Source organism: Mustela putorius, unplaced genomic scaffold (assembly GCF_011764305.1).
Source record: "Mustela putorius furo isolate JIRA1106 unplaced genomic scaffold, ASM1176430v1.1 tig00001433_pilon_pilon_pilon, whole genome shotgun sequence".
NCBI classification, from domain to species: Eukaryota; Metazoa; Chordata; class Mammalia; order Carnivora; family Mustelidae; genus Mustela; species Mustela putorius.
This window is the reverse complement of record NW_025421741.1, coordinates 1,267,378-1,290,792: the sequence shown is the minus strand read 5'-3', so window position 1 is coordinate 1,290,792 and position 23,415 is coordinate 1,267,378. Positions and strand designations below refer to the sequence as shown.

Here is a 23,415-nt window from a genome sequence, read left to right as displayed (position 1 = left end):
GATAGATCATTGTGCACCCAGGGTGTGGGAAGTGGAGGCTTTGGGGCCATGGGGGTGGGGCTGGGGTACAGACTTACTGGAAGGCCATCAGGGAACAGCTATTAAAATTTAAAAAGTACATTTTCTCTGGCTAGCATTCTTGGTGTCTGCCCTAGAGAAACACTCCCATCTTTGCACGGGAAGGCGAAGGCAGGACGTACTAGTTCGCCGTCAGAAGCTGCCCGCATGTCCACGCAGGGCTGACCCACTAACGCAGGACAGCGTGTTGGGTCGCTTGTGCCGGCTGTGGCCCAGGACGTGGCTGAGGGCATTGCCCTGAGATCTGTGATGGCTGGCGCGGGGGTGTATCCCGCGAGAGAAACAGGCGCCTCTTCTAAGACCCAGGAGGTGCCCGGGACAGACACACCCAGAAGACAGAACTACCTGGAAGTCAGAAAGAAAGGACTAGATGGGGTGCCCCAGCGGGGCCACCCACACACCTCGTTGAGTGAAAAAAAACCAAGTGTGGGAAAAGAAGTCGGAAAAAACCCCACAAAACAACAAGCACATATAAGGATATAATCCTTCCCAGCTCTTGTGCAGCCTCGTCTGCCATCCGTCTCCCTTTCTCTGGTGTCAGCATCTCCAATTTCCTTGAGAAAATTCCCTTTGGGCCCTGTCCGCCCAGGGGTTTGGGATGCAGACCCCAGCCGCCCCGCCTGGAGCATAGAAGCCAGAATGGCCCCATCCCTCCCTACCGTCTCTGGGCCACACGACTGGTTCAGGGCTGCCCCCACCGCCCGCGTCCTGCAAGGAGGGACAGCCCTGGGGCTTGCTGAGCTGGACGGATGGAGGCTGCAGCTTTCCTGGGCTCGGTGTGTGTGAGAGGGAAAGTTCTGGAGAGAACCCACTCCAGCGTGCGGTGAGGACTCCAGGCAGGAGGGCAGGGAGCAGCCTCAGGCCCGCGTTCTACCCATGTCCTCCACTGGGCGCTGCCCCTGCCACTCTCGGCCCGGGGCCCGGAGTGTCAGGCCCAGGAGTGGCGCTGGGAGATGCCCCAGGCCCTCGCATGTGACCTGCCCCCTCCAGGGATGCTGCCTCTCAGGGGCTCCTTTTGCCCTGCCCGTTCCTAACACCCCAGGCGGGTTCTTCGTCCGGGCACACGGCTGGGGGCGGGGCAAGGCCTTTAGCTTCTCAGCCTGCTTTACCCTCCTACCGGGAGCAGCTATTTCTGGTTTGCTTGTGTAACTGAAAATCAGTAAAGTGAGAACAAGAGAAGTGTTAACTACGTGTGTTGGATGCAAAAGGCAGACTTACTCAAGGAGGGGCCCTCCTCCAAGACCGGGGCTTCCCGGGGAGGTGGCGCCCTTATGCCGGACCCCTGCCGTCACTCTAGCAGGACGCTGGGGCTCGGGCCTTGAGGCCCTGCCCTTGTGTGGGGACACGAATCACACAGGCAAAGTGCGGAACACAGATGCCCTGTCCCAACCCCCAGGACCCCAGAGCGCGGTCCCTCATGTCCCTCATGTGGCCAAATCGGCTGCAAACCCCGTGATGAACCCCGACTGTCCTGGAGGGTCTGGTGGCCCAGTGTCATGACCAGTGGCCTTACAGGAGGCAGCAGGTCACGGGACAAAGGAAGCAGTGGCCGGGGTGAGCCAGCAGCTGGGGATGTGAGCGTCCCTGACGGCCAGTAGCCCCGGAGCCCCTCGGGCACCTGCTTCCACTCCGGCAAAGCTGAGCTAGCTCCGTCTGCTGGCCTCGGGGCCGTGAGAGCCCGACTGTGTCTATACCAGTGAGCAGTGAGCGTGTGCTCGGTGCCACGGTGGCCACGCGAACCCTTACTTGTTGGACAGGGTGGCAGTGGGGACGGGCAGGACAGCGACAGGACATGGATGGTCGCTCAGCTGAGGCAGGACAGCCCGTGCCCAGGCCCTGGGGCAGCCTCTGTGTCAGAGGAGCCAAGGGGGAGGAGGCCGGGCAGTGGGATCAGAGGGGGAGGCGACGTTAAAACATGTCCTTAAGGGGCGCGTGGGGGGCTCCGTCGGTTAGGCGTGGACCCCCGATTTCCGCTCTCCCTCTGCACCCCCTACGCCAGCCGCTCTCGCGCAAGCACGCACTGGCATGCACCTTCTATTTAATAGATTTTTTTTTCTTTTAAAGATTTCATTTCTTTGAGAGAGAGACAGCCCAGGAGAAAGGGAGGGAGGGAGGGAGGGAGGGGGGGGAGGGAAGGAGCGAGTGGGGGAGGGGCAGGAAACCGAGGGGGAGACTCCAGGCGGGGCTGGACGCGGGGCTCACCCCCGAATCCCGGGGATCATGACCTGAGCCGAAGGCAGACGCCCAACTGATTGAGCCACCCAGGCGTCCCAATAAATAGACCTTAAAAAAAAAAAATCAAAATAGGTCCTGAAACTGTGACTCCCGTCCCAGGGAGGCCCTGCCCTCGCTCCCGACAGAGCGCGCCTTTGTGGCCGCTTTCCCGAGCAGATGGGCCGCGGACTCCTGTGATGACTCCGGGGCCGGCTTTGCTGGGTCCCTCTGCCCACTCAAGCGAGACATTTCCTGGCAGGGGTTGCGGGGAGGGAGAGAGGGGAGGGGGAGCAGGGGAGGGGAGAAGCGAGAGGGAGGAAGGGGGAGGCCGAGGGGGAAAAGAGCGCAGGAAGAGGAGAGGAGGGGGAGGGGGAAGGGGGGGAGGGGAGGAGAACGAGAGGGCGAGTGGGGGAGGGGCGGGGAGGGGCAGGGGGAGGGGACAGGGTTGGCCGGGACCAGGGCGGTCCCAGCCCCTCCACCCCCACCTTTGCTCCGGCTCCGGCGCAGAGCCCGGGCGCGTGAGAGCAGCTCCGTGCGCCGCCGCCCTGGGGACGACCTCACCGGCCACTATTTGTGTGTGTGCTTCCCACTGTCCGGAGGTGCAGGGCCCCCGTCCAGGCGCCGCACAGCTTCCGTCCCCAGCGGTGGGCTGGCCTCTCCCCGGCACCCCCCAGGGCTGCAGGCACTGTCCTGGCTCCCCGTCCTCAGGGATCCTGCCCCGGTGCGGTGCGTGTCTGCGTCCTGCTCTTCTCTCCGCGGGGACTCAGTCCTGTGGGCCGGCCTGGGGGACCGCATGTCACCTGTCCCCCTGCGCACGCAGTCACATGCCGTGGTACAGGGGTCGGAGTGGGGGCCGGTTCAGCCCAGAGGGCGGGTATGAGGTCAGGGAGTGGGGTCCGGCGTAGAGGGCTCAGGTGAGGTGGCCGTGGGAGTCAGGGTCCCCGTTGGAGACGCAGCCCGCTCCTCATGCCCTGCCACACCTCTGCCCCGGGGCTGGTCCCTGTGCCGAGGCCGTGTCCCCCAGGAGCTCCGCAGTCCCTCTTTGCATCAGGCCGAACTCTCCTCCGCACGGCCTGGACCCCACTGGGTGGGTCCTTGCGGCCACCCTCCGCTGGGGGGAACCGAGACGTCCCCCAATTTAAAAAGAACCGCGGAGCTACAGAGCGGGAGGGTCTCTGCTGGTCGTTCAGGCCCGCAGAGCGCAAACAGCACCGGCCTGTGGATGGACCCCCGGGAGGGGGTGCACCCACCATGGGTGGGGCCAATGTGACATGTCCACAGCCGACAGACGGGTCAGCAGAGGTTGGGGGAGGGGTGGGGAGCGACTGCTCTTCTGGGGGAGGTGGAATGTTCTGGAATCCAACAGCGGGGGGGGGGGCGGCATGCAGGTGCGCTAGCCCCCAGGGAAGGAGTAGTCAGGGCGGCTCCAAGCCCCAGAGATGCATGTCCCTGTCCCGTGACCCCTGCACTCAGGACCCCGCTGCATGAGCTGCACCTTGGGGAGCCGCAAAAAAGCCAAGTTTCCGTGGGCCGCCAGGTCTGAGTGGCGCGGGGATGTCGAACGGCTTCCAGAAGCAAGAGTGCTGCGGCCAGCCAGGACACGCTGCTTTAGGGTGCGCCTTTGGTTTCCAGCTGTGGGCGACACAGATCACCGCTGTTCCACTGAGGGCACGCGACAGGACGAGCGTCCAGTGAATACCGTGCTGGTGGGGAGACGGGCTCGGGGGTTGTCATCTGGGGACCAGGGAGATGGGTCTGGGGGTGTCGTCTAGGGGCCTGGAGACAAGGCCCACGCGACAGGCGCTTCCTAACTGGCGCCTGGAGGAGCACGGCGGCGCGGGGCGACTCTCTCCCCACACCCTGCTCAGCCCAGTGCTCCTGGGAGCGACAGCAACTACTCTGGGGTCTCGGGGTTTGAGCCCCTGAAGTGTGGCAAATGGTGTTCCCCCAGATTTACGTCCGCCCCAACCTGCGAACGTGAGCTGATCTGGGAAAAGGGCGCTGCAGACCGAAGCACACTTAAGGATCCCAAGAGGGGACCGTCCGGCTTCCCCGGCGTGGGGGGGGGGGGGGGGGAGTCCCGAGTGCAGGACTGTGTCCTGAGAAGGGTGAGCAGAGGGAGCAGCCACGGGGGCATCTCCCCCAGAGCACCCAGTGGGAGCCACCGTGTAGCCCGCATGAGGACCTCAAACCCCAGAGCTGAGACAGTGGGGTCCTGCGGTTTGGGACGGTGGCCTGGATACTGTCACACCCCCTACCTGCCCCTGCACACACCCTGCCCTGCTTAGTCGCAGTCAGGGCTGCCTTCCGTACGTGAGCAGGGGTGGGGCCCTCTGCCTCACCTGTCAGGGGCGTCCCCTTGCACTCAGGAGACAGATCGCAGCTCCTCGTAGGGTCTGCGGATCCTGGCCAGGCTCCTCATCCCCACCCTCTCCCCTAAACTAGCTGGACCCCCCGCCCTTCTGCTTCTCCCTGTCACTCAGGCACATTCCTACCTCAGGACCTTTGCACCAGCAGCCCAGAACCCCGCAGCGCCCCGGACCCCTGCGGACCGGGCCGCGTTACCTCTAGCAGGTCGCCGTCCGGGTGTCAGCGCCTCAGAGACGCCCCCTCGCCCGCCTTCTCTGCACAGCCCACCTGACGCCAACCTCACGCACTGCTTAAGGCAGAAAGACGGTGTCGGCCGTCCGCCCGGCACGTCCTGTGAAGGCTGAGCAGCTCGTGGAGACCTTCTGGTGTCTTGGATGGCGGGGCTGAACCGCTGGTTCTTGGAAGCCTGTGTCCTTCCCACCTTCTTTGGACAGCAGCGCCCAATGTCCTGGGGGCGCTGGCCTGTCCCCACGGGTTTCGCCCGCTCCCGCCTGCGGGCTGTGCTGTGCCGCGCCCCCTGGAAGCCTGGGCCAGAGCTTGGATCCTGACCCTTGGAAAAGCCCAAGAAGGGCTGCCGCTCCCGGGATCCGTGGGCTCGCACGGCTGCCCGTCCCCTGGGCCCCAGGAGCCACTGGGGCGCTCGGGGTCGCTTGCGGGAGGTCCTGCGGCACTGGGCTCGAGCCCCAGGACTGAAGATGCCGCCGGTGGGGGGCGGGCAGAAGGGAAGGGGATCTGCAGGCTGCGGCCCACTCCAGCCCCCACGTCGCAATGCACGGGCCACGCTGGGTCAGGCCCACCGCAGAGCGCTGTGCTGGGTGGCCCTCGCTCTCACGCGCGTCGACAGCTGTGCCGCAACGTTCATTAAGAAGACACCACGGGAGAGGTTCACGGTCAGATACAAAATCGCTCTGAGGCAACGTTCACCCCAGCCGGAGAGGACGCCGGCGGGTGACGCGCCCCCTCGGGTGTGAGGACGGCCACAGGAGGGTCCGGGCAGCCAAGAGCAGGTCTGCCCGTGTCTGTGCAGGGGCACGGGGAGGGTGCACCAGGGTGAATGGGTCGCTCACGCCAACCCCCCAGTGTTGCTGGAAAGCGCCTGCTGGAGCACCCGTGTTCCGGGTCCTTCCCACCGCCTTCCCACCGCCCGCCGGCCCCGCGCAGCTCAGGGGCCTTCGCTCCGTCAGGGGCCTTCCTAGCAGCTCCGGACTGTTCCGGAAATCTGCCGGAGCATCGGGCCGTGCCGCAAACAGGCAGCAGGAGGTTTTGGAGAACAATTTTACTGGCCCATTTTTAAGAGCCTTGAAAATAAATCCAGTAAAGGGCGCCTGGGTGGCTCAGTGGGTTGAGCCTCTGCCTTCGGCTCAGGTCATGATCTCAGGGTCCTGGGATCGAGTCCCGCATCGGGCTCTCTGCTCAGCGGGGAGCCTGCTTCCCCCTCTCTCTCTGCCTGCCTCTCTGCCTGCTTGTGATCTGTCAAATAAATAAATCAAGTATTTTTAAAAATCCAGTAAAAATACCGCAAATTCATCATGAGACAATCTTTCTAAATGGAAAAAACTCTTGACCCAACGCCGATGGCAGTGTCCTCCGGGCGGACTGCGTGGAAGCCGTCCCGCTGGAGCAGGAAGGCAGTGTGTTGGGCGGGGGGCACAGACCGGGAGGCAGGGGTGCTGTGGCTACCTCTCCCGTCCCACAGAGCACGACCGCCTGGAGCTGGCACGCGGGCTCAGCGGTGGCAGATTGTCAGATGCGTCCCACCACACAGCCCCTGTCCCGGGACCCGCCCTGCAGCCAACACACCGGGGAGGCTCAGCAGGGGACCTGGGAGGGGCCAGGAGGCCTGTGGGGGGGGGCTCTCCGCATGTCCCCTTGTGTGGCTGCCCCCAAGCACAATCCCCACGGCTCGTGCCTGTCAGGTGGGCTCTCTGGGGCACGCTGCTAGCGTCTACGCAAAGCCAGGGTATTCCCGTGGCGCTCCCACACACAGGGTCAGATGGGGTCCGACCGCGGGCACCCCTGGGGACACGGGGCCCACACTGAGCGCCGCGGCTGTCCTGCTGTGCGGGCCCCAGCGGCTCCCTCCCCATCCACACTCGCTTCCGGCTCCTTCAAGGGGAAGAACGCGGCCCCTGTAAAGGGGCGCCTGTGGACAAGGAACGGGGAACAAAGCATGGGCCTGCCCGAGGCCACGAGGAAAACAAACAGCGGATGTCTGCACAGAAACAGGGGACCTGCAACCGAAAACAAGGGACAAATCAGAAAAAAATTATTTAAATAAACGGCGCAGAAAGGACTCAGCGGGACACTTGCAGCGCCGGGATGCAGGCAGACGCTGAGCGACGGGCGGCCCAGGCACAGGGCCTGCTCGGCAGAAGAAAACGTTAAGTGGATGTTTCTGAGAGAAGCTCCTCCACGTCACCCCTGATGAAGAAATGACACGTCAGACAGCGTCTGAGGCCACACCGCCCTGGGGAGGGAGCACAAGGGCACACAGGTTGGGGAAGAGCCTTCCGGGCAGCGCGCGTTCCCATCGAACTCAGAGCTGCGACCGTCCTCGCACAGCCAGGGACCCGCTCTGCAGGTCAAGCCGCCGGCAGGCCGCAGGCTGACTCCTGGCGCATTCCCGTGGGGGACAGCAGCAGGACTGGTGAGACAGGATGGGGCAGGGGCGGGTGGTCCCTGTGAGCCACCGTGGTGCATCTGGAAGGCTCAGAAGATGGAGCCCAGAGCAGTATGTGAGGCTGAGCGGTGCGTGTCCAGACGCGGGCCAGTGGGCGCACACATCTGGATGGACCACCCCCTGAGTGGGGGCTTCCTCCTCTGCTCTGCACCCGTCCCCCAGGCTGGGGGCCCCCAAAGACCCGCTGCCAGCCCCTCCCGACCACCTGGGGCAGAAGGAGCTCTGGGGAAGCAGGCGGAACCCCGGGGACTGGGCCGCAGGGTGAGGCGCACGCATGGGCAGCAGACCGCGGCAACACGACTCCGAACCTCGGGCCACTGCCGGTAAGCCTTTGTGTTTGGTGTTTTCACTAAAATCAGACCAGGAACAGTGCCTCCCACGTGACCCGGCCTGCTGGCACCCACAGTGCCTGAGACTCTGGGCGAGGCAGCGAGTCTGCACTTTCCTGCCCGAGGGGGATGCCTGCCCAGCGCCAGGAACCGGGGGGCTGAGCTGCGCAGGGCTCGGGTGAAGACGCGTGGTCTCCGCAGAGGACGTGGGGGCGGCTCAGGAGGGACTGCAGGCGCCTGCTCCTCCTGCCGCCCGGGCTGGGATGTGTCCGCCCATCGCCGCCAGGCCGCCGCCTGTGTCAGGACCCGACAGGAGACCCGGGACAGATGACAAATGGTGAAACCGCACTCACAGCCAAACACGGAAGAAACCGCGCCACAGTCGCTAGCTAGAAAAGGTGTTTTCCTCCCATTTTATTTGATAATACATTTTCACAGAAACATGATATTATTTACAAATATACAGGTAAGAGACTGCTGGTCAAAAATCTTAAACTGAAAATGTCATCAAAAATTAATTTACAAAAACCACCAACTGCCCAGGGGGGTCCTGGGGGAGAATGCGGATGGCGTGGGATGGGTCTGTGCGCGCGGAAGCGTCCTGGCTCTCCAGCCCCCGCAGCCCGGGCACTGGGTCGGCGCGATGCCCGTGTCTCAGGAGGCACTGGTCTGCATGTTCTTGGAAGCGGCAAGCATCGCCCTCACTTTGGCCATGAGATCCTGCACGGAGAAATGCACGGGGTCCCTGTGGCTTCCCGCTCAGACCCAGCATGTGGACGGTGGGTACAGAAGCGCCCCACAAACCCGTCGGTGGGACGGCCTGGTTGGGGACGCCACAGCCCTCCAGCGTCAGTCAGGGCCCACCGGTGGGGGCGAGATGGGGGTGCCGAGGGAAAGCCAGCCTCCCAGAGAAGGGGGTGCCACTTTACCTGAGTTATTTTGCTCTGCACGGAGGAGACAATTGCCGAGGAGATCTGGCCATCTTTTTCCTGAGAAACTCCCCTAATGTGAACAGAGAGAGATCACAGACTTGAAAAACGGACGTGCTGTCACTCACTGTTACTAGCGTGTTTAAAGATGCCAATGTTACAAATACGTATTCTGCGTTCATGTTTCACGTTACAGATGTTTGAAATTTTTTGTAAACTGCAGCCTAATTCCGAGAGCATCTCCCGTGAACACCCTGTGAGCCGCAGGTAGTGACGACGGGAACAGGACAGAAGTGCCGGAAGCTGGAGGCGCTCGGGCTGGCGACCCCGTGGGGTATGCGCTCCAGGTCATGTGCCCGACTCTGGCCTCAGTGGCCGCCACACACACTTCAACCTGCACCTGCAGAGCCACGTCTCAGGTCACGACCCACCCTGGGAGCTGGCTGTAGGCCTGCTACCTACGAACCCGGTCTCTGGTTTCGGGGCCCGCGACCCACATGGACGCAGGCAGTGGGTCCGTAACCAACAATGACAGAGCCCCGCTCCCAAGCCACCGGCTCCGGAGCCCCTGCCCAGCTCTGGGTGGGCGGGCAGCAGGGGCATCTAGCAGATGCTTCCTGACGGCCACGGCATCGAGGACACATACACCCGTGCCACCGGCAGGCTGCTCCCGTGACGTCAGCTGTGGACTCTGGTGTTCAACCCGACTCCTGTGGCCTGGGGTGAGTGGGGTGACTGGGCTGGGTCCCGCTCACCACCGACCCCCACGCCTGCCGTCGCTGGGATCACGCCGGGCTCTGCAGCTGGGGCCACGCCCGCCCCAGGCGGCCCTTGCTGAGGACAAAGGCGCCATTGTCGGTGTTTTCAGAACAGCTGTGGTCACACCAGGCACCATTTCCCAGCGGATCAGACAGTGGGGAGGCCTCTAGCCAGCACCTGGGGGGGGGGCGGCCGGCCCACCCCGGGCACTGCCACTCCCGAGGCCTGAGCCCAGTTCCGAGCAGCCGCGTGCGGGGAGCCCGGGCTGGGCTCAGGGTGGGCTTACCTGGAGCGCTCCTGGCTGGAGCCCCGACTCTCCACGGGAGAGATGCTGGCCGAGTGGGCCGTGTGCCGACGTGTGGCCTGCTTGCTCGGGGATGCCGACTGGGACCCAGCCTTGGACTCGGTCCGGGACCGCGAGCGCCTCTTCTTCTTCTTCTCGTGGGGGCTTCTGCAAGGAAAGTGGCTTCAGACCAAGACACAGCAGACTCCGGAGGAGCGGTTTCGAGCGTCTTCCCGGGGCCAGCTGGTGGGGTCGGCTAACTCCTTTTGAAAGCTGTGCACGTTTTACTTAGCTCGCAACCGACAGAAGCAGCAAGTCACACACACGGAAGGAAGGAAGCCCTTCTCCCTCCCCAGTAGGAGGCCTGTCCCCCATTTCAAGAGGCCTATGGGGTTTGAAACACGGTCAGCACTTTATCTGCATTTAAAAAACTGAAGAAGAGTCACCAAGTGCCGTTCACGCCGCCTGCCCATAGGCAGACTCGAGGACCACTCCTCGCGCGACATGGGGAGGGTCCCAGCCGGGGCCGCGCGGACAGCCGCTCCTGCGCCCTGCCCTGCGCTCCTGGGACTGCAGGGCCCGTCCCTGCTCACCCAGCAGCTGATTCAGCCCACATCCCCCCCCAGGGCCCTCCGTCCCTCGTCCCCTTGCAGACACAGCCTGCTCCCCACGCCCCAGCCGGCAAAGCTCCAGTGCACACACTGCCCCGTGACCCTCCCGTGACTCCCCAGAGGACATTTCAGGAGGGAAAAGAACATACACGGGAGGCCAGACGGGTACCGGGCCGCCTTGCTCTTGGCCTGCTTCCTCCGGAAACGATGGTCACTGCTGTTTGGAAACTGTGCCCCCGCACACGTGACAGACAAGTGACTGAGAGGCGACCGAGTACTTGCTGGACAGTCTATGTGCGGTCAGTGCCGTCGTGAGACCCTCCCACGGGCCCACGTGTGGGTGATGGGACTCCTGATGGTAGGCACCCGCGTGTCTTCACGAGCTCGAGTCCAGGGCCAGCCCACAAGGCCCACTCTGCTCGGCGCCTCTGAAAGGCACAGCGGCTCCCGGACCCTTCCCCACCTGGGGACCCCACGGCCTGTCCACATGCCCGTGCGCGCTGCCCCCAGGCTCCCCCCGGGCTCCTGCGCAGAGGCACGCGTGCACACTGAGGAAGCCGTTGGACACTCGGGCGCGCCGAGGAGCGTGCGACCTGTTGCCACGACTGTGCTCTCTCCCGGGCACAGATGTGTGCACTGCTGCCCACTGTGGCAATGACAGATCAGGTCCTCCCGAGGACAAATGCTCCTGGAGGCTGAGCGGTGGGAAGGACCGCGGGGCAGTGGGGCCAGGGCTCGGTCGGTGTCCTGGGAAGCGGCCCGCTGCTCCCGGAGCCCTATGACCCCCTCGCCGGTCCCTGCTGCGGCCCCGCACCGAACCCGAACGAGGCCAGCACGCTCGGCCGCGTCCGTGGACTGTTTCATGAACTCTGGTCACCACCGGCTCCTTGGTTAGGTTGCTTCTAACGGACACGGGCCCTTGGCAGAGACACACGCCGCGAGCATTCCTCCCTCCGGGCGGGCTTCTCGGCTGGCGGAGACCCTTCCGGGAGCGCCGGGCCCTCCCCGAGCTCAGCTGTGTGCCTGCGGGAGCGAGGTCCAGGGCACAGTGCTCGTCCCGACTCGCTGGTGTCCCTGCTGCTTCAGGGCTTCAGCTCGCGGCCTCCCCGGGAGCGGGCAGGGAGCGCCCCCCAAGCCTGCCCTTCTGGGAGACCGCGGCGCCCACTCCAGGTCCCCCTGTGCACACGAGCGTCCCGTCGACCCGCGCAGTCCTGCCGGGGCGGCACGGTGTGGACAGGTCAGTTCAGGGAGAAGAAACCTGAGGGACACCGACCTTCCATCCACAATCACGGGCTCTCTGTGTACTTCCGGTTCTTAGATTTCTCGAAGATGTTGGCAGCCTTCGGTATAGAGAAGTCGATGTGGGTATGGCTATGGTCACCTTCCCCCCCGTTCCAGGCTGGATCGCAGAAGGAAACACTTCCTTTCCAGTCCTCCTGCCTTTCCGCCGTGTTCCCCGCTGTCTCGGCGGCCGGCTGCGGCCGGCTGCTGGTCCTGGGGGCGGCCAGCACGCCCCCATCCCGGCCAGAGGCTTCCTCCGACTCCCTTTGCTCAGGGCTGTGTCTCCTTGTTTTCTGTCTTTTCTTTTTTTTTAAAAGAGATTTTATTTATTTATTTGAGGGAGAAACAGTGACACAGATAGCAGCAGAGAGCACAAGCAGGAGGGAGAAGCAGGCTCCCACTGAGCAGGGAGCCCGAAGCAGGGCTCGATCTCAGGCCTCCGGGATCATGACCAGAGTTGAAGGCAGATGCTTAACCATCTGAGCCCCCCAGGAGCCCCTCCTTGTTTTCGTTTTAGTGAACGGTGAAGCGTGTGTCCCACAGCTCTCCTGCCTCTGCCGGGACATGCTCGGACTTTCCTCCCTGACTCTGAACAGTGACTTACCAGGGTCGCCGGTGGGCCGTAACGAACCTGGCAGTCCTCAGACAGACCCACTCGGTCAGGACGCATCTCCTTGCACTACGCTGCTGGGTGCAGACTGCAGATGCCCCGTAGGTCTCTCCACCTCTGTCCCTGAGCATTTTGGTCTGTGAACACACACGCCCCTCTGCACATGTGCACGCCCCTCCCGACACGCCCGCCGGCCACGGAGCCTCGCACTGTAAGCTGCCAAGTGTTCCCGTGTTCTTTCAAGATGGTCTATAAACTGGTCTCTCCTCGCCCTTGAACACTTGTTAGAATTTAACGACGGAAACCATCTGGGCCTGGAGTCCGGTGGTTTTAAATGGTACATAAATTCTTTGGCAGACGTGGTTATTTAGAATTTTTATTTCTTCTGGTGACAGCGCGGTCACTCGTATCTTTCAGGAATTCGTCCATTTCACCCAAGTTGCCAAAATAACTAGAAACAAATTTCCATATTCTTCTTTTAACGTCTGTCGGCTCTTTCACTCTTGATCTACCTAAAGGAAGACATTGGTTTTTGACCACTTTCTTTTCTTAAAAAAGATTTATTTATTTACTTGACAGACAGAGATCACAAGTAGGCAGAGAGGCAGAGAGAGGAGGAAGCAGGCTCCCCGCCGAGCAGAGAGCCCGATGCGGGACCCTGAGATCATGACCTGAGCCGAAGGCAGGGACTTAACCCACTGAGCCACCCAGGCACCCCTTGACCATTTCCAAAGAACCATTATTCAGTTTTACCGTTAGTCTGTTTCCTACTCTCTCCACTCCTCTCCTTAGAAGAGGCCACGTACAGACGACACACAGTGTTACGCTGGTTTTCAGCCCCCACGCGAGTGTGTGACACTGTGCTCCCACGTGCAGCCGCCCTCTGTCACCAACAACTCTGACCGGACTCCCTGTGCTGGGCCTTCTGTCCCCAGGACGCCTCCAGCCCATGACCTCCTGGGCCCCGGCGGCGGCGTCCCGCTTGTTCTCTGCACTGTGGGTCTGCTCGTTTCTGCAATTCCACAGACGAATAAAATCCTGTGGCAGTCCTCTTGCTCTGACTTATGTCGCTCAGCACAACACCCTGTAGCCCCACCCATGTCACTGCAAATGGCAGGAGTTCACTGCTCTCTCCCGGCTGTGCCGTGCGACATTCCCCAGTACAGGCCGCGCCCCCTTCATCCACGCATCGGCCGGCGGGAGCTGCTTCTCGTTCAGCGAGTGCAAATACTGCTGCAATAAATACGGGTGCCCGCGTCGCCTCCGGTCAGGATTTTAATGTTCTCTGGGTAAATACCCAATAATGAGATGGCCCGGCTTGTAATTTTTTCTCTATTTAACACCTTGAGGACCCTCAATGCTGGTTTCCAGAGTGGCCGCACCCGCGCGTTCCCACTAGTGCAGGACGGTTCCCCTTTCTCCGCATCCTCGCCATTTGTTTCCTGTCGTGTTAGTTTCGGCCACTGTGACAGGTGTGAGGTGCGACCTCACTGTGGTTCTGATGATGCTTGAACTCATGACCTTGAGGTCAAGACATTAAGACCTGAGCTGAGATCAAGAGTCAGATGCTTCACCAAGCCCCATGGTAACCTTCTGCCCAGTTTTAAATTGGATTATTTTTTTGGGGGGGAGGAAGGTGTTGAATTATATCAGTTCTTTTTTTTTTTTTTTTTTAAAGATTTTATTTATTTATTTGACAGAGAGAAATCACAAGTAGATGGAGAGGCAGGCAGAGAGAGAGAGGGAAGCAGGCTCTCTGCTGAGCAGAGAGCCCGATGCGGGACTCGATCCCAGGACTCCGAGATCATGACCTGAGCCGAAGGCAGCGGCTTAACCCACTGAGCCACCCAGGCGCCCCGAATTATATCAGTTCTTGACAGATTTTGGATACTGGCCCTTTTCCTGATACGTCATTTGCAAATATCTTCTCCCATTCTGTCGGCTGTCTTTGGCTTTGTCAACTGTTTCCTTTGCTGTGCAGAAGCTTTTGATCTTGATGAAGTCCCAGTAGTTCGTTTTTGCCTTTGCTGCCCTTGCCTTTGGTGATGTTTCTAGGAAGATGTTGCTGCGGCTGAGGTCAGAGGTTGCTGCCTGTGTTCTCCTCTGGGATTTAGATGGCTTCCTGTCTCACACTGACGTCTTTCATCCATTTTGAGTCTGTTCTTGTGTGTGGTGTAAGCAAATGGTCCAGTTTCATTCTTCTGCACGTAGCTGTCCCGTGTTCCCAGCACCACTGGACATTCCTTCCTGCTTTGTTGGAGATTAGTTGACCATAGAGTTGAGGGTCCATTTCTGGGCTCTCTGTTCTGTTCCATGGATCTGTGTGTCTGTTTTTGGGCCAGCACCATGCCGTCTCGATGATGACAGCTTTTTTTTTTTTTTTTAAGATTTTATTTATTTATTTGATAGAGATCACAAGTAGGCAGAGACGCAGGTAGAGAGAGAGGAGGAAGCAGGCTCCCTGCTGAGCAGAGAGCCCGATGCGGGGCTCGATCCCAGGACCCCGAGATCACGACCTGAGCCGAAGGCAGAGGCTTTAACCCACTGAGCCACCCCGGCGCCCCATGTGATGACAGCTTTGTAATAGAGCTTGAAGTCTGGAATTGTGATGCCACCAACTTTGTTTCGTTTTGTTTTTTTCTGATTGCTTTGACTAATCAGGTTCTTTTGTTCCACACAAATTTTAAGATATACATTTTTCTATTTTCCTGATTTCTTTATTTATTGTTTTTTAAGTTTTTATTTATGTATTTGGCACACAGAGATCACAAGTAGGCAGAGAGGCAGGCAGTGAGAGAGGGGGAAGCAGGCTCCTGTGAGCAGAGACCCCCCGATGTGGGGCTCGATCTCAGGACCCTGGGATCATGACCTGAGCTGAAGGCAGAGGCTTTAACCCACTGAGCCACCCAGGCGCCCCAAAAATATTTTCTTTTTTCCCTCGTGATTTTGTCTTTGACCTACGGGTAATTTAAAAATGTATTAAATTGCCAATATTTGGGGATTTTCCAGGTATCTTTTTATAGATTTTTAGACTTGCTGCCACACGGTAAGGGAACATAGTCTGCGCCACCTGAGTCTCCGGGGACTGCCAGAGCCTCCTGCAACAGCACAGTGGACGAGGTAGCGAGCGGCTGTGTACGGTTTCCGTGTCTGCACGGTCTGGTTGTCTGCCTGTCCCCAGTTCTCTCAGTGTTGCTTCAAGTATTTTATTTCTTCTTCTTACTATTTTGTCTTCTTCCATGTGTCAGAGCAAGCGAGCGAGAGAGCACAAGGTGGGGGAGCGGCAGGCAGAGCCGGCAGGGGGAGACACAGGCTCCCCGCGGAGACTGGACCCCAGAACCCTGAGATCGTGACCTGAGCTGAAGGCAGAGGCTTAACTGAGCCATGCAGGTGCCCCTTCTACTTAGTTTTTTTGAGAGAAAGAGAACATGAGAGAGCGTACACACAAGTTGGGGCAGGGCAGAGGGAGAGAGAGAATCTTTTTTTTTTTTTGAAGATTTTCTTTCTTTCTTTATTTAACAGACAGAGATCACAAGCAGGCAGAGAGGCAGGCAGAGAGAGAGGAGGAAGCAGGCTCCCTGAGGAGCAGGGAGCCCGATGCGGGGTTTGACCCCAAGACCTTAGATCATGACCTGATCCGAAGGTAGAGTCTCAACCCACTGAGCCACCCAGGCGCCCCTCTTCAAGCAGTTTTAAGGTTCTGCCTTATGTCCTCTCCTGGCTTTTAATTCCCTTTCCTTTGCAATCCTGCCCCAGGGAATGAAGACACACAGCCTTCGCTGACGAAGTCTACTGTGGACGGGCAACACGCAGCGTGTAAGAGCCTGCCACAGCGGGTGTCACTCGATGCTCACGGATGTGCCCGGTGCGGCGCTAAGCGAAAGCGGTCCATGGCCAACCAGCCCGAGCAACCGCGTACTATTCCATCTAATAAGAGGACGGGGACCCTGCGAGGTGTGCCGTGGTACGATGTGGCCATTCGCACAGATTCTACTCTTTAAAAAAAGAGTAGAATTTGATCTTCAAAAGCTCAGTACAAGGAACCAAGGATCCTTGGACAAACAGCGGACCCCCATGCTGGGGCAGGGAAAGCACTGACAAGGCCTGGAATATTTGGGGCCAAAAAGCAACAAAGTGCTTCAAGAACCATGGGACCACATGTGGGGCGGACGTTGCTGTCAGAGCAACACTGGTGATGGATTCGCGTAGCACCGACAAAAACGCAAAACCCCAAACCCGAAGTCCACAATGACACAAAAGCGAGGGGCGTGTGTCTTCTGTAGAGAAGAAGACAGAATCTGAAAGGCACCACTTGGCCGTGACCAGTGTGTGAACCAGTTTTGTGTCCGTGAACGCTAAGGCCAGTGGGGTGTTTGCGTGGCATCTCGGTGCCATCGCCTGATGACCTGTGTGGGGCTGCAGCGTCACGGACAATGGGACAGGCAGCTGGTGTGACACAAAGGAAGTGACATGTCACTCTTGTGGTGCTCCTGCCAAAATGTCTCCCACGAACCCAGCCACGGTCACGCAGTAAGGCAAGTCCAAGTACGGGACACACAGGCAGGGGCAGGAGAGGTCGGGAGGGAAGGAGAGGCGGCCGATGGAACCATGCTGATCCTGCTCAGTCGGGCTGACACGCGCACACGCACGCTGCCTGCACTGTTTTCAACGGTGAGTGTAAAACTATCTAATAAACCAAGAAAATTATGAAACAAGAAGTCAGCGACGGGGGCACTCCGAGATCAGCTTGTAGAGATGATCCTTCAACTCGGGGGGTGAACGGGCCTCCTGCCCCCAAGGAAAAGAAGCAGCGTCACCCCGCTCTGCGTGCAAGGCTGCAGGGGAGCGGTGACTGCTGGGTTCAAGGGCCTGGACCCGCGGCTGCGCACGTGCCCTATCCTGGCCCTACTGGACCCGGCACAGCCTCCCACCGCCCAGTGTTAGGCGCTCGGGGGCATCCCACCCGATCGATCGGGCAGGGAGCGCGGCTCTGCGGTCGGTGGAGCCTTCACTTGCTTCGCACGACTCATTAAAGCTCCAGCGATCACACAAGTTCCCACGATTCCTGACAGAACCGCTGCCTTCTCTTGAGACGGCTCCTTCAACGCAAAGGTTAATTTGAGGCCAAAGCCAGAATACTTCTGTGGGGAGAGAACTTTTGTTGCAGGAATTAATTTTAGATCATGCCCTTTACAGACAGCGGAGGTGACAATGAATTTCGAATGTTCAACAGTGACGAGGGAAGGGGTACAGCGGGGAGTGGACCTGGAGCCCGTCGCGCGGTCCGGCCAGGGCGGGCGCCTCACGCGGGAGCAGGGCCTGGGTGGAGCGCACTCGGCCTGCGGGGCGAGCCCACCTGCTGGCTCTGCCGCCTGCGCCCCTGCGCAGACTTCGCCGCTCCCAGAGAAAGATCACCCTTCGCCAGCGAGCACACTGCAGGCCTGCTTCCCCGTGAGAACGTCTTTCCAGAGCTGCAGCCACGATGAGCCCCGCTGCAAAGGGGCCCCGAGGCTGCTCGACCTGTGTCCTCCACAGACAGGCAGGACTTGGGGAGGGCAGGGCCCCTGACACCTGTCATTCAGGGGTGTCGTCTGGGAGGCTCGGGAACCCCAAGTGTCCCAACTCACACGCGGAAGCAGTCACGAAACTGGGGAGGAAAGAGGCGCACAGCGCCCTGCCCCCGCCTCCTCTGGGCCGGTCTGCCACAGGGAGAGCGATGCTCCTCGCCAGCTTCCTGAGCCGGGGCCCGGGCGGGCTGCCATGCAACGGCACGAGAAACGGGAGCTCCTCCCTTCAGGCAGCAAGGAACAACGGGGGTGGCAGACCCCATGCGAGACGATGCCCCTGCGGTGCCCCGCGGCCGAGACGGAGACACCCGGCGGCGGCCCCGTCCATCACCATGCTCAGCAGGTGCGCCAGCAGGCCCCAGACGGGCCCACATGGCCCAGACGTGTCCCGTCACAGAGGCGGGGAGCCGGGACTTTCCGTGCTGTGACATGTGGTGGTGCTCTCTCACTGGAGGGGCTGGGGACGCTGGCGGACCAGAGTCAGAGGCCGGGGGCCAGGTGTCCCAGCTGAGAGGCCTACCGTAGCGGACGCGGCAGCTGGTCTCTCTAGCATCCCGCAACCGTGACAGCTGTCAAGAGGGCGGAGGGTGGAGCCCTCTCTGCTCTCAGCCCGGGAGGACCCTGTGGTCCTGCCCACAGCACCTGCTAGCCCGGGAGTGGCAGGGACTCACTTGGGACTCAAACTTCTCTCCTTTTATCCGTGTGTGCGGGTCCGGCAGGGTACCTAAACCCTGGGGGTTGGTGCTGGGCACTGCCCGATGCCACCCCGACCCCAGGGACACAACGCTCCCTCTGCAGCCAGCTCCAGGAGGAACAGAAGAGCTGCTAGGGGCTGAGTGTCTGCGAGGGAGGTCTCCCTGGCTTGTGCCAGCCCTCTGGACACACGTTTGCATTCCTGGCAGCACAGACTGGTCTATGGACTCAGTCGCCTACCTGGACCGGGTCCGCTTCCTGCTGACGCCTGGACTGTTACTCATCCGGTAGGCAGTGGGGACACTCCTTTCTTCCCTCCGTCTCTCGGGAGAGTGTGCTCTTCTCCGAGGGGATCGGGATCGTGACCTGGGCAGAGGAACAGAGGAGTTTTAGTCCGTGTGAGCGGCAGGCGATCACATCCATGCTGAGGCCGTGATGGGCCTCATCTGGGTCTGCAGATGCCTGACAGGTGCTGCCTCTGTGCTTCTCGGGGGCACAGTAGCAGCCCCCTCCCCGGCCTCACTCCACTGACACAGAACAGAGTCCAAGCTCTGCCCACAACACTCAGCACACTGCCGCCCAACATAACCAGGGCACGGCACGCGCGAGGCTGGGCCGAACGGCCCGCAGCACCAATGCTGCCGGATTCCAGGGCTGACCGGGTGACTGATGGCCAACTCAGGCCTGCGGTTTCGCGTGCTCCTTCTGCCTCTGCGATTTCCTGCCCTCAACCATTTGCAGCTCACAGACCCCTCGATCCAAATGACACAAGGAAAAGCGCTGATATTCAGGCGAGCTGTTTCTATTGGTTCTGAACACTGGCAGCAGGAAGAAGCAAACGAACCAGAGCCGCTACTTGGAACCCCCTCTTGTTCACACCCACTGCATGGCCTCGCGGCGTGAATGCTGAGCCGGCCACAGCAGTTCAACTCCCAGCACACGCCTCTCAAGATAATTTACGTTTGGGAGATGCCTTGGATTAAAACCGTCCTTTAAAATATCTCATTCTTCCTTCTCAGGTTCCTGGAGAGACATTCGCTCTATCTGGGCAGTGACCTCGCCCACTCAAGGCAACCAGTGCCTGGAGCACGGACTCCAGACCCTCATACACCGGGGGTCAAGGCCCTCCGAGGAGGGTTCTGTAATGACACGTTTAGGATTCTCCTTTTTTGTTCATTCAGTGAAATTACTGTTTTAAGAAGACAAAGAGTAAGCAGAAATCTGGACAAAAAACCAATTTCTTTTCATTCTGTTTCTATGACAACCCATTCAAAAATAATATAAAGAGCAGTTTGATTTTGCCATAAAGGATTCCACACCAAATCATTTTAATTACACCCCCCCCCCCATAACACACACTGTTGTTCCAAACATCAACTTATCATCACGGTCCCGGCTCCTGCGTCCCAGAGAGAACCCTGCATCACTCCTGAAAGATCCGCCGTGAACAACCCCAGGTAAACCATCACCAGCACCACCGTGTTCTGGCTTACAAAATGGTGTTGACGGTCTTTCCCAATATTTACAAACTACGAGGGTGAGGTCCATCAGACACCTCGACATTTTACCGGGTTTCCCCTCCAAAGAGCTCCGGGAGTTAGGGAGAGGAGCTGCTGACAGCTGCTGTGCTTGGTGCTCCCACTAGGCGAGTGGCCCTGCCACACTCTGGGCTTCAGGGCCCGCAACATGAAGGCACACACTTTGCACTGAGAATTCAGGGTGCCAGCTGGGGTGGGACCAGAGCCCCAGAGAAAGCTCTGCGTAACCAGACCTCTATACCCGTGGAATGCTCACACAGAGAACGATACACTTGATAATCAGGAAACGTGCATTCGTTTTTAGTGCCTGTGGACTCCTAACTCTCATACAATACCACTCTGCAGTGACCATTCCAGGTCTCTGAGGGGAGGTGGCTGTCCCCAGTAGATGTGGAGTTATCTGGGAAAGTAGCCTGCTCAGTACCAAGGGCAGTAAGCTTCGTCAGATGATACTTAGGTTTTATTTCTTTATTTTTAGATTTTATTTATTTATTTGACAGCGATCACAAGTGGGCAGAGAGGCAGGCAGAGGGGAGGAGGGAGCAGGCTCCCCACCGAGCAAAGCCCGATGCGGGGCTCGATCCCAGGACTCCGGGACCACGACCTGAGCAGAAGGCAGAGGCTTTAACCCACTGAGCCCCCTGAGTCCCCCTTAGGTTTTATGTTAATGAAAGAAGCACTGATGTTTTAATTCTGTTAATGAGGCCGTTAATACTGGTATCACAACAACGCCAGAAACAGGAGCTCTGTTTTCTAAGTAAATAACCCGCACGACGGGGCTCAGACACTTTTTCTTGCGGCTCATAAATAGCAGTCTTTCAGATAGTGGCGGAACGTGGCTCTTCACCTGAATGACAGTGCTGTTTGCAAAAAGCTTCTTTCCTTCTGCGTTTAACCACTGAAAGCACCCCCGCCCCGGTGCCTCCACCGCTCCGGAGCAGCTCCTGGCGGGCCATGGGGCAGCAGAGCTCCCACAGCTGACCACACTCCACCCTCCGCCCAGGCAGCTCCCGAGGGACCAGCTGTCCCTGCATCGCTGCGGATGCAGAGAGCCCCCAGGCATCTGCTGGGTTAGGGTCGGCTCCACAGAACGGGGAACCCCTGGCCCTCACCCGCATGCTAAGCACTGAGCGCCACCTCCTGCGAACCCTGTGCAGCTGAGGAGCTTGTATGAACGACCACCATTACCCCAATTTTGCTGGCGTAAGCTGTTTCCAAATATTAACTCTGACTTAGAAAACGTGTTTCTAGGGGCACCTGGGTGGCTCAGATGGTTAAGCCTCTGCCTTCGGCTCAGGTCATGATCCCAGTGTCCTGGGATCGAGCCCCGCATAGGGCTCTCTGCTCAGCAGGAAGCCTGCCTCCCACTCTTTCCCTGCTTGCCTCTGCCTAATTACGATCTCTGTGTCAAATAAATAAAAAAAGATCTTAAAAAGAAAAGAAAAGAAAACGTCATTCTAATCCCTAGCTCGTCCCCAAGCGTAAGTGTGGAGGGAGCTGGGGACTGTGTGGATGCTGCCCCCAATACTGGGGGCACAGAGTTCTACCCGGAACCTGCCCCCATTCGGCCGCCCCTTAAATACTGACTGACGAGCCGACGGAACAAAGGCCGAAGGGGATCTTCTCTAGCGTTCTTCAAGTAAGCTTCATTTCAAGCTTTAGAGTCTTACAAGATTTTAACAACACCTAACTAACAAAGCTCAATTTTTAGGCGATACACTAATGACCTGAGTACTACTTTGTTCCATTTGCGGCAGAGAACCCGGTGAGACAGAAGCAGAAAGCAGAGAGGGGCACGTGGGTGCCTCGGTCGGTGGAGCCTCTGACTCTTGATTTTCTCTCCGGTCCTAGTCTCAGGGTCGTGGGACTGAGCCCCGTGTTGGGCTCTGGCCGGGCGTGCAGCTTGCTGTTTCGCTCCCTCCCCTCTGCCCCTCCACAGCTGCGAGTGCTTTCTCTCTAATAAATAAATCCTCACAAAAAAAAGAGGAGGAAAAAAAATCATACATTTCAATTAATGCTGATTTAAAACACACTAAGCACTATGCGCGGTAATCGCTCTACTTTCCAAGAAGCAACATACTGATGTCTAAAGCTCAAGATTACTCTATGGCTCGGCTGCCTCTGGAGACCCAGGGCCACCTACAGCTTCAACGAGCTGCGTACTCGGACCGGAGGCATGCGAACGCCACCTATCTTCACACGGAGATCACGGGGGCTGGGAAAGGGCCTCTAACCCTAACCTTCTACGCCTTACAAAGCACTGGTAGCAGGAGTCTTTCTGAAATAATCAAGTTGCTGGGCACCTGGGTGGCTCAGTGGGTTGAGCCTCTGCCTTCGGCTCAGGTTGTGATCTTGGGGTCCTGGGATCGAGCCCCACATTGGGCTCTCTGCTCAGCAGGGAGCCTGCTTCCCCTCCCCCTCTGCCTGCCTCTCTGTCTACTGGTGAGGTCTCTCTGTCAGATACATTAAAAAAAAAAAATAAGAGTTTATAAAAAATAAAATAATCAAGTCGTGCGTCAGGCCCAGGAACAGTCTGACAGGTCCCTTACTGCAAAGGGTAGCGCTATCTGAAAAGACAGTTAACGATGACATTGTCTTTAGCAACTTCAGGATTTGGTTAAAATCTGAAGTATTTTTCACACATCCAGATTCAATTACTGGGAACACCAGTGTCTCCTGGTTTAAATCTGCTGCAGTGTAAACCCACTGGGGTCATCTGAGCCGGCAGAGCCTGGACTGGGAGCAGGGGTGACTGCCCGGGGACACATGCCACATTCCCAAATGAAGCAGACGTGAGGCTGTCAGCCGTGCGCCCGGGCAGGACTCCCCCCGAGACTGGCATGAGTCTCATCTCCTCTGAGCGGCCCCGGGGCCGACGGACAGCTGGTCTCTCCTGCAGCCCCGAGCTTGGCGGGGTCTGGATTCAAAAAGCATCGTTGATTTTTCAAGGCAAAACATCACAGATTACCAAACACTTGGAGGGCTTTGTGTCACGATATGATTTTGATTTTATGACGAAGTGCACTTTGCCCTGATACCCCATGAACTGCCAACCAGAGGCCGGAGGGTCCGGCTGCCCCAGTGGACGAAGTGAGCCCACGTACCCACAGTCAGCCGGAAGGAGCATGGAGACACTCGGCCACCACAACTAGAACAGCTTGAGTCATGAAAAAATCAGCTCTGGTGACAGGTAATTTTAACTGAGGGTCAAATTAAGGTGAAGCTGGCACTCTGCCAACGCAGAACTCAAAAGCAGAAAATTTTTAACTCTTTTCTTATAACTCAAGGTTGCACACTAAGAATTAGGATTTTGCTTCTTGCACTTGTCAGCATTGAACATTCAGAAAAATAGAAAATATATTCAGATCAAAGTATGTAACTCTGAATCTTTTCTAAAACAATGATTCAGGGCGCCTGGGTGGCTCAGTCAGCTCAGGTCACACGGTGTGGGGGCTGCGAGACGGAGCCCGTGT

At 59.0% G+C, this 23,415-nt stretch overlaps 1 protein-coding gene across 3 annotated transcripts in view; it reads right to left on the bottom strand.

Moving 5' to 3' along the window:
- Positions 1-8,057: 8,057 nt before the first annotated feature.
- LOC101687336 (splicing factor SWAP) overlaps positions 8,058-23,415 on the bottom strand; it is a 66,995-nt gene continuing 51,637 nt past the window's right edge. For 2 of the 3 annotated variants that reach the window (XM_004779559.3, XM_004779560.3), the window contains exons 15-18: positions 18,645-18,770; positions 9,646-9,810; positions 8,601-8,673; positions 8,058-8,391 (exon numbers count right to left, since the gene is read on the bottom strand). In XM_004779559.3, coding sequence (XP_004779616.2) covers positions 8,326-8,391; positions 8,601-8,673; positions 9,646-9,810; positions 18,645-18,770 — 430 coding nt within the window. In that variant the 3' untranslated portion in view covers positions 8,058-8,325. Of the gene's footprint in view, positions 8,392-8,600; positions 8,674-9,645; positions 9,811-18,644; positions 18,771-23,415 lie in introns of those variants that run through there. The other variant, XM_045087640.1, reaches the window with a different exon arrangement.